This window comes from Euwallacea fornicatus, unplaced genomic scaffold (genome assembly GCF_040115645.1).
Source record: "Euwallacea fornicatus isolate EFF26 unplaced genomic scaffold, ASM4011564v1 scaffold_46, whole genome shotgun sequence".
NCBI classification, from domain to species: Eukaryota; Metazoa; Arthropoda; class Insecta; order Coleoptera; family Curculionidae; genus Euwallacea; species Euwallacea fornicatus.
The window spans coordinates 1,227,621-1,237,253 of NW_027096014.1; the positions used below are offsets into that span (position 1 = coordinate 1,227,621).

General features: G+C 45.8%; 1 protein-coding gene across 1 annotated transcript; it reads right to left on the reverse strand.

Moving 5' to 3' along the window:
* Positions 1-7,318: 7,318 nt before the first annotated feature.
* On the reverse strand, positions 7,319-9,292 carry LOC136349725 (uncharacterized). Its single transcript, XM_066301449.1, has one exon. It carries the CDS (start codon positions 9,290-9,292, stop codon positions 7,319-7,321), a length of 1,974 nt encoding a protein of 657 aa, XP_066157546.1.
* Between the last annotated feature and the right edge of the window lie 341 nt (positions 9,293-9,633).

Consider the following 9,633-nt stretch of genomic DNA (forward strand, 5'->3'; position numbering starts at 1 on the left):
CAGTGCGGGGTAGAACAAGTAATGGTAGAGCCGTATAGATGGAAATTCCCTAGTGGCGACAATCAGAGGGCTTGGCAAAAATTTATTGACGATTGTACGGGTGTTTTTATAACGGGAACTGGACCGGAACAAATTATGAATACTCTGAAAAAAATATGCGATAAACAATTTCGTAAAGGAACCCATGCCAATAAACCTTCGGTATATTGGTGGAATTCTGATATCGCGGAGAAAAGAAAAATGTGTATTAAAATTAGAAGAGAATTAACTAGAAATCGGTCAAAAAATAATGTACTAACAAAAAAACTGGAGGGTGAATTGAAGAAGGCTAAAAAAGAACTGAAAAGAGAAATTAACAAAAGCAAAAAAAGAAATTGGATAAAACTATGTGAGGAATTAAATGACGATCCTTGGGGCAAAGCCTATCAAATTATTATGAAAAGATTCAAATTAACTAAATTTCAAAAAATTAGTGAAGATATAATTGATCGAGAAGTTGAAAAGTTATTTCCTATTGAGCCTAAAGGTGTCTGGGTGAGTCCAGTTGGGTTGCACAGTGCTATTAAGGAATTTACAGTAAAAGAACTGGATAAAGCTTTGTCTCAAATTAAAATAAAAAAAGCTCCGGGTCCTGATGGTTTTATACCGGATATGGTCTGGAAGCTGGTTTCGACTTATAAAAACGACTGCTTGAAAGTTTATAATGAGTGTCTGATAAAAGGAGAATTCCCGGAAGTATGGAAAATAGCTAGACTTATACTAATAGAGAAACCAAAAAAAGCGGATAATATACAAACCTATAGGCCTTTATGTCTTATAAGTGTTTTTGGAAAACTATTTGAATTGTTAATTAAAAATAGACTACAAAAGGAAATAGATGAAAGGAATATGATACATAGGGACCAATATGGATTTGTTAAAGGTAATTCAACTGAAAATGCATTAGGGAAAGTTAAAAATATAGTGGATGATATAAATAGGAAAGCGCATAAAAATAAGGAAATTGCTGTTATGGTTATGATTGATATACGAAATGCGTTTAATACGGTATTGTGGACAAAAATAATTAATACTTTACAAGATAATAAAATTAGTGCTTATTTAATTAAAATTCTGCAATCTTATATGAGTAATAGAAAAATAATTAAACCAAATGGAAAATTGGTAGAAGTTACTTGTGGAGTTCCTCAGGGATCCATTTTAGGGCCGATGTTGTGGAATAATTTCTATAACAAAATTTTGGAAACTGGGATTGATCCGAAGGTGTCTTTGATAGCGTATGCTGACGATTTGGCGATAGTGGTAAAAGGGAAAATAACTGAAGAAATAAAAGAAACTATTCTATATTCAATAAACAAAATAACTAACATTCTGGAAAAGGAAATGAAACTAAAAGTGGAATACTCTAAAACTGAAATGCTGATTATAGCAGGAAGGAGAAAGTGCGAAAAATTAAATATAACACTCGCAAATGGCATAAATTTGGAAAGTAAAAAGTTTGTGAAATATTTTGGAATATACTTGGATAAGGATTTTAGAATGAGTGAACACGTCATTCAAATGAGTTTAAGGGCCAATAAAATAATCAATCATTTCAATAGATATATACCAACGATACGAGGATCGAGAACAGGGAAACGAAGGATAATAGCAAGCGTGGTGATTTCTACAATTTTATATGGTGTACAATTTTGGGAAAAAGTTACAAGACATAAAAAATATGCAAATAAGTTAAAGGCTGTAAATCGTCGTCTATGATTAATTATTACCAGTGCCTATCGTACTGCTCCCATAGATGCTGTTGAGGCTATTGCAAGCATGGTTCCTATAGATTTACTGATTCAAGAAAGATGTAATTTAAGAAGAGGAAACAGTAAAGACAAAATAATGGAAAGAAATAAAACTATGGAAAATTGGCAGCGAAGATGGAACATATATGGGGGATGGACAAAAGTTTTTATTAGAGATGTAAGGAAATGGTTTGGTAGTGAGACGGATTATTATGTGACACAGGCTTTGACGGGTCATGGGATTTTTGGAACATATCTCTACAAAATAAAAAAGGCTGGTTCTGAAGAGTGTTGGTATTGTGAAAATGTCGATAGTCCGGAACATACTCTTTTCTTATGTGAGAAATTTAAATTACAGAGAGACGTAGCAAGACGAGTTATAGGTGTGGAAGTTACTAAGAAGAATGTTGCTGAACTTATGGAGGGATCGGATGAGACGAGACAGGCTGTGATTGAGATGTTGAGAGGAATTATGAAGACCAAAGAGGAGGAAGAAAGGAGACGTGAAGCTGTGAAGTCTAGAAGATAATGATAGAAAATGGATAGACCAAAGATAAATAAGAATGAACAGAAAAAAATATATATAATAATAATGATAATAATAATAATAAAGGAAAAAGAAGGGAAAAAAGAAGGAAGAAGATACAAAAAGGAAAAAAAGGGAAAAGAAAGAAAAATGGGAAGGGAATAGAAAAGAAAAGGGAGAGAATGGAGGGATAGGAGAATAGCACAAAAGACACAGTATCCACCCCCTCCCCCGAAGTAATGCCTCGCGGCGGTTCCGGAGGGAGGAAGCCCTAGGGTGAAGAGAGGAAATCTGAGGGTTTTAGTGGGTATTGCACATGCGCACGCCGAGTCCCACATACCCAGGTCAACATAACATCATACCACCAATGACCTGGAATGCGTAAATGCATTTTTGCCCTACACCTCTATAAAAAAAAAGGGTTTGTTCGGGTTTATTCGGGTTTGTTCGGGTTAATTCGGGTTTATTCGGATTAATTCGGGTTACTTCGGGTTTATTAGGGTTTGTTCGGCCTCCCGATGTATCTCCACTTTGTCGTAGTGGAAGGGCTTGTACTCATCCAATGATCCCAAAGGCCATGCCGGTGGTAGCGTAGCTACTGGCGGGTCTTAACTTGCCGGACGGGCGGAGGGAGAGGATGAGGACTAAGAGAGGCACACAAACACAAGCAGGAAGAATCATGAACAGCAAATAAGTGGATCTTTCATTACCTCCTCAGGGGTGCTCGGAGCCCCAGAAGACGGCGGGCTAGTCGGCGAAGCAGGCCTCGCTGACTGTCGAAATTCAACGACTGCCTTCAAAGGAAGGGTGCGCGATGGACCCCAAGGTCGCCACCCCGGTAAGTACTACTGGGAAGAGAGGAGGTACCAACACAGAATGGCCGAATCTAAAAGAGAAGGGAAGAATGGGGAGCCGGGAAGAATATCAAGCCGATGACGAGGGGAGAAAGCCTTCAAAAGACTGGGACCAGGAGTGCGACGTGCGGAGACCGGGAGAAGGGATTTGCAACAAGCACAAAGGTCTAGAGGATGCCACCGAGAAGCAAAGAGGCACCGTCCGTCGATGCAGGTGCCATGGGTTCTAGCGTGAACCCATCACAAATTCTCAAGGGTACAGACGACATTTTAGCCAGCGATAAAAGATCTGCCGACATGCCAAGTACTGTCGGAAACACATTCGCCGCAGAAACTGTAGCCGAACCAGATTGCACACGCGAGGAAGAAAAGGAAACTACAAGCAACGGGAAACGAGAAATCACTGTTATCTCTGAAAAACCGAGTAAAAAGAAAGGAAGCATCGAGGTAACAGGCTTCATCGAAATCCTGAAAGACATAGAGAGGTTAGTTACACAGCTGGGAAACAACATCGAGAATAACACAAAGAAGGAAATAAAGGATATTGCAATCAAACTGGGGAAGAACACTAACAGATTAAAACGAATGGAAATCGTAGACTCGCTGGAGTCTAATAAACACGAAGAAATGGAAATGGTGCGGAAAATAGATAAAGGCATACAGACGGAACAGACTGGCCTGCCAAAACGTAACAACGATTCGGCCGACAAACAAACGGAAATTGAGATAAGACGGATACTTTTTTTTTTTTGCCGAGGAAAAAATCTTCAAAAGACACCCGGCCTGTTGTTCTGGCGGCCGGGTAGTGTGGGATTCACCAAAGGGACACTCTCCGGCGCTAACCGACGGTCCCCGAGCGCCTACCCACTAAAAAAACCCCGTTCTCTCTTGTTAGCTGCCAAGACCCGGTACCGTCCCTAGGGACATCTCATCAGTGTCTTGACAGTGTGGTGCGCTATGATGCGTCGTCATCTATTGGGAGTTCTCTTCGCTTGATGGAGAGTCCTCCTCGCTGTTTGCGTAGGCCTTCGGTTCTGATTGAACCTTTGTCCGTTCTTCGATTTCCTTCCGTTTGATCATGCTCGTGATTGCTTCGGTGGCTGCGTTCCACTTATCGGCGCTCTGGAGCATCCTGTCGATAAGTGTTTCCGGTGTTATTTCCTTCTGCGGATTTTGTCGACCGTCGTTCACGCACTCGGACAGCCTCTGTCTCAGATCATCGTACTTGGGACAAGTGAAAACGACGTGCTCTGCTGTGTCGTCGACACTGCAGATATCGCAGTTCATCTCCGTCTTGCCCAAGCGGTGCGTGAAGTGTCGGAAGCAACCGTGGCCGCTGAATGCTTGGGTCAGGTGATGGTTCAGCCGTCGATGTTTACAGTCGATCCATCCTTGTAGGTCCGGGATTAGGCGTTTCGTCCATTGTGCTTTGTCCTGGAGGCGCGTCCATTGGGCCTGCCACTTGTCGATGGTGGTTTTACGCGCCTCCTTCTTGTCCGCTTCGGTCACTCGTGGTCTGCCGTGCAGCTCCATTCTCTCTTCTATTAATAGGTCGATGGGGGGTACGCCGGCCAGTACCAGGACTGCGTCCAGTGATACCGTGCGGTACGCGCACACGACTCTCAACAGTGCTTTGCGTTGGACGCTCAGCATCATGTTTCTGTACTTTCGGACGCTCCTAACTTGTCCCCAAACAGGGGCTGCGTACAAAAGCGCCGACTGTATCACTCCGTATAGGAGGCGTCTCTTTTGTGTCGTAGGACCTTCGATCGATGGCATCACGCGCTGTAGGTGGCTCAGCTTGTTGAGGCTCTTTCTGCATATCTCCAAGACGTGGTTCGAAAAGGACAAGTTCTCTCCGAAATGAACTCCGAGGCATCTTAGTGATTTTTGTGGTTCTATCTTGTGATCTCCGGCGCGGAAAGATATTCCTCTCTTGTCTCTCCTTCCGCACAGGATCACGGCTTCCGTTTTTTCTGGAGCTAGCTGTAGAGAATTTTCTCGGAGCCATCTCTCGCATCTTGCCATAGCGGCGTTCGCTTCTGTCTTCATGTCTTCGGCGTCGTCGCCGCAGACCACAAGTGCAATGTCGTCTGCGTATCCTATGGGGATCACTTTGCGGTTCCTCGACTCTGCCACCTCGAGGATAGGGTCATACAGGACGTTCCAGAGCAGGGGTCCTAGGACCGAGCCTTGTGGTATTCCCCTCGACATTTGGAAGTCCGCTTCCTTGTCTACTATCACCGTTCTGGAGGTGAAGTAGTCGGCAATTATATTCGTTAAGCACTTGGAAATCCCTCTGGAGTTGAGTTCTCTTATCAGTCCGGACCAGGAGGCGCTGTTGAAGGCGTTACGAACATCAAGAGTGATGAGCGCACACCACCTTTTGCTCCTCCGGCCCGCGTTGTTCTCTTCGATTGCCTTGGCTATTCTCAGGACTCGGTCCATCGCGTGTCCTGTGGATCTGCCCTTTCTGAATCCGTATTGTTTGTCCGACAGCGGCCGTCTTGCCTCGAGTTCTTTCTCCAGTCTGGCCTTGATCAGGTGTTCGTACAGTTTGGCCGCCGCATCCGTGAGACAGATGGGCCTGTACGACCCCGGGTGATCCCCGTCCTTGTTCGGTTTTAACAGCAGCAGCAGCTTGGCGGTCTTCCAGAATTTGGGGAATTCCTGGTTCTCCATTAGTTGATTTAGGAGCTTCAGCCACGTTTCTGGGTGGGCTTCCACGCTGTACTTTACCGCGTCCACGGAGAGGCCGTCTGGACCTGGGAACGCGGCACTCTTCAATTTCATGGCTGCCTCTCGAAGTTCTTCTTCCGTGAACAAGGTAAGCTCCACCGGCAGAATCTTGTCGGGCACGAAGCCCATTCCGTCTGGGAAGAGGTGTCTCACTTTGGTCATCTTTCTCTCCGTTGTTAGCTCGAAGGAATTTCTTGTTGGTTTCAGGAATTGCATGGCCATCCTGTATCCGTCACCCCAAATATTCTCTTCGAGGTCGCGACACAGCTCTCGCCATTTGTTCTTCTTTTCCCTGGCAATCGCCTTCTTCAGCGTCTTCTTGGCTTCCTTGTATTCCCGCCAAGCTGCCTTTTGTTCTTCCAGCCTTTCGTCGCTTTCGGTTTTCGTGTTCGCTCGAAGGGCGCGTCTCCTGGATCTGATGGTGTCCTTCCTAATTTCTTAGACTTGGGAATTCCACCAGTACGGCTGGGTCATGGGCTGGCTCTCCGGGATGACGTGGCTCTTCCGACATGCCTTCTTCATCATCTTGACGATCTCTTCTCCTGTGTGAATAGGGTCGCCGCTTAGTCTTTGCCTCGTTTCTAGAAGGCTCTCGAAAGCCTTTAGAAACGGGTCTTTGCTCAATTTCTTGCGTCGACCCGTCGGATCGTTCTTCCGTCTTTCCTTGGTGGAATTTCCTACTTCGAATAGGATGTGCTTGTGGGGGGAACACGGTTCGTTCGTTAAGACTTGCCAGTTTGCAGCTTGAGTTGCCAATCTCATGCTGACAAACGTGAGGTCTATGCATGACCACTGTCCCCGCCTGACGAACGTCGGTTCGCCGTTGTTCAGGACTATCATATTCAGTCCTGCGCACATCTGCGATAAGGCCGCTCCCCTGTACTCCTCCATCCTCGACCCCCATTCTGGGGATTTGGCGTTGAAGTCTCCCAGGAGGATCCATTCCTTTCTCGCGTCTCTCATCTCTGATTGGATGGTATCCAGTCGTTGGAAGAATTGCTGTCTGGGGCAATTTGGCGAAATGTAGCAAGCTAGGATGTTGTAGCTTTCTCCCTTCATTAGTACCGCGCCTTCTAGGCTTTTTGCTTTGGCTATTCTGATGGTCTTGTTTCTCACCAGAATTGCCACGTCTCCCAGTCGATCCACGGTCCATCTGCGACTGTTCTCAACCAAGTGTCTATTCGGTTCACTTGCTACAATCACATCTACCTCTCGCTTAGCTGCTTCAAGATAAGCCATGTCGTGCGCTTTCTTCGAGCGATCCGCGTTGATCTGTAGGAATCTGCAGTTTTGGAAGACTGCAGTGTTCATCTTTGGGCTAGTTGTAGCTGTATAAATTTGCTAACCTAGGAAGGGCTAAAACTTAAGAATTTAGGGTTAGAACTTAAGACTAAAAAAGCCTGAAAACTCTAGTGCTTGTCTGCGTCGGCCTGCCTAGCGGACGAGACAGCTCCTCTCTCGGTTCCGGACTTTTCTGAGGGGACTCCCTCCTTGTGCTCGGCGGCCTTCTTGGCAAGATCCGCGGCTACCTGGGTTCGGTGCAGGTGTCTTTTCTCTTCTTCCTGGCGCTTTCTCCTTCTCTCCTCCTTGGCCTCTGCTAGCGCCTCGCGGAATTTAGGGCATTTACCACTGCCTGCGTAGTGCCCTTTCTTGTCACAGAGTATGCAAACACACTCTGCCTCCTTCTTCTTGCAGGCCCTGCTGAGGTGGTCCTCCTTTCCGCATCGGAAGCAAGCTTTGCGCTTGTCTGCGTTCTTACATTGGGGCGTCCTATGATCGTACGCCCAGCAACGGTTGCACTTTACTATCTCCAAGTGTTCTTCTATCTTACACCTGGTCATCCCGATCCTGAGGGTTCTGGTCCTGACCAAGTGATCGGCGATCTTTTCGTCCAGCCTGATGGTGACCGCTTGCTCCGATCTGGCATACGGCCTCAATTCCCCTACTTTGAGCTCGTATTCCTGGATTGATCCATTGGAGAAGTCTAGGATGGCTTCTACGACATCTTCCTTGGTTACCGTCGCATCCAGTCCCTTGAGGACGATAGAAGATTTTTCACTTCTCTCTTTTAAGAGGCGGACGTTGTCCTTGCCCATAGTTTTCCTGATGTCCATTCCCAAGGACTCCAGGGCAGTCACGTTTTTGTCAAGGGTAATTATTAAATTACCGTCTCCATTTGTTCTTATGGACTTAATCTTGTCCGCGTCTCCATTGTTGCCGATGCAAGTCCTGATCTTTTTGATCGTCGCTACTGGGGTGACCGACTCTTTTTTGCCCACGACGATGGCGTAGGTCGGGTGGCTTTTGATCTTCTGGACCCTCACTGTTAGCTTGGAGGTCTCCGTCTTTTGTGGGGACTTATTCCTTTGTCTACCCGTTTCCGTGAAGATCCTGATCTTTCTCTGTGGGTCCCTAAATAGGAATTGTACCAGCTTTAGGAACTTGTCCGCGGACAGGTTCTTCACCTGGTGCAAAGCTAAGGTTTTCTCGGCTTTGGTTTCAGCTTCCAGTTTCGCCATGGCTTTGAAGATTCCTTCCTCGTCCTTGGGGAGCAGTGTCTTGTAGACCTTTACTGCTTGTCCTGCTTCTGTTTTGGATTTGCGCTTCAATAAGGAACCCATTGTCGTAGTGAGCTGGAGAAATTCCAAGTCCTCCATCTGACTCAGCAGTGGGAATTTGGCTAGGAATTCTTTCTGAATTCCATTTGCCATTTTCTGGTCTTCTAGGTCAACCAATACTACCATTGATTCCTCCGGTTTATCGTTTGTTAGGGGGGAACCCTGTACCAGCTCAGTGGTAGCGAAGATTTCTTTATCCCACTTCTTTTCAGCTACTTGTTTCCAATCCTGGAAAGCAGTGCTTTGAGGAACTACTGTCAGGGTGGATGGTTCTTCGGTATGGGTAATCATCTCTCTTGTTTCTGGAGTGGCTTGAATGGCCACTTCCCTAGTGGCGGGTTTCAATCCCTTCTCTTTTGTTTCTTCCGATAAGGCTTCAGTTTGAGTCGAGACGGTCGGCGCCTTCCTCTTCCTCAATGCCTTCTTGGCTTCCTCTAAAACAAAGCTTTTGTTTCGAAAAAGCTTCTTCGTCATCTGGCTTAGGCAATTGACTTCCTCCTTGATGTCCCTCTTCGTATTCGTATTTTGCTGTATTAAAAAATACAGCCTCTTGCCGGAGTCATGAATTGACTCTATCAGCTGGGATAACTCCTCGTTGTTTATTCCTCTCTTGAGGAATCTGCGGCTAGCAGCCGTCTTATCTGCGACCACATTGGAGTCCCGCTCTGAGTCCGACACCGAAGAAGGATCGCTGCTCCTTAGCGTCATCACTGTGGTCCTTTTACGGACACCTACTTCACCGTCACTATCAGACGACGACGACATAGCGTTTCTGTTAACCTAAGGGAATTCCCAGGTTGGGTGCGGCCCGAATAACTCCCCCCGCTTATCCGGCGGTTTGTTAACCACCAGGCCTACGGTTTGTTCGTGACTAACGAGAGTTAAGTGCGAACTTAATGAATATTTCAAAAAATTAAATGAAAAATTTCGTTCCCAACCAGGGGTGCGAACCCAGAGTCCGCCGCTTGCTAAACGGTCAGACAACCTCTAGACTACAGATGTGTTTATAGCAAATGTATTACATCCTGCTCATACGCCACACCGGGGTAGTTTTTCCTTTAAAATAATGAATTTAAAAGTTTTCCACCAATCAACAATGAACAGAA

Coding starts and splice junctions, on each gene's coding strand:
- LOC136349725 (XM_066301449.1), bottom strand. CDS start 9,292: ATGTCGTCGTCGTCTGATAGTGACGGTGAAGTAGGTGTCCGTAAAAGG.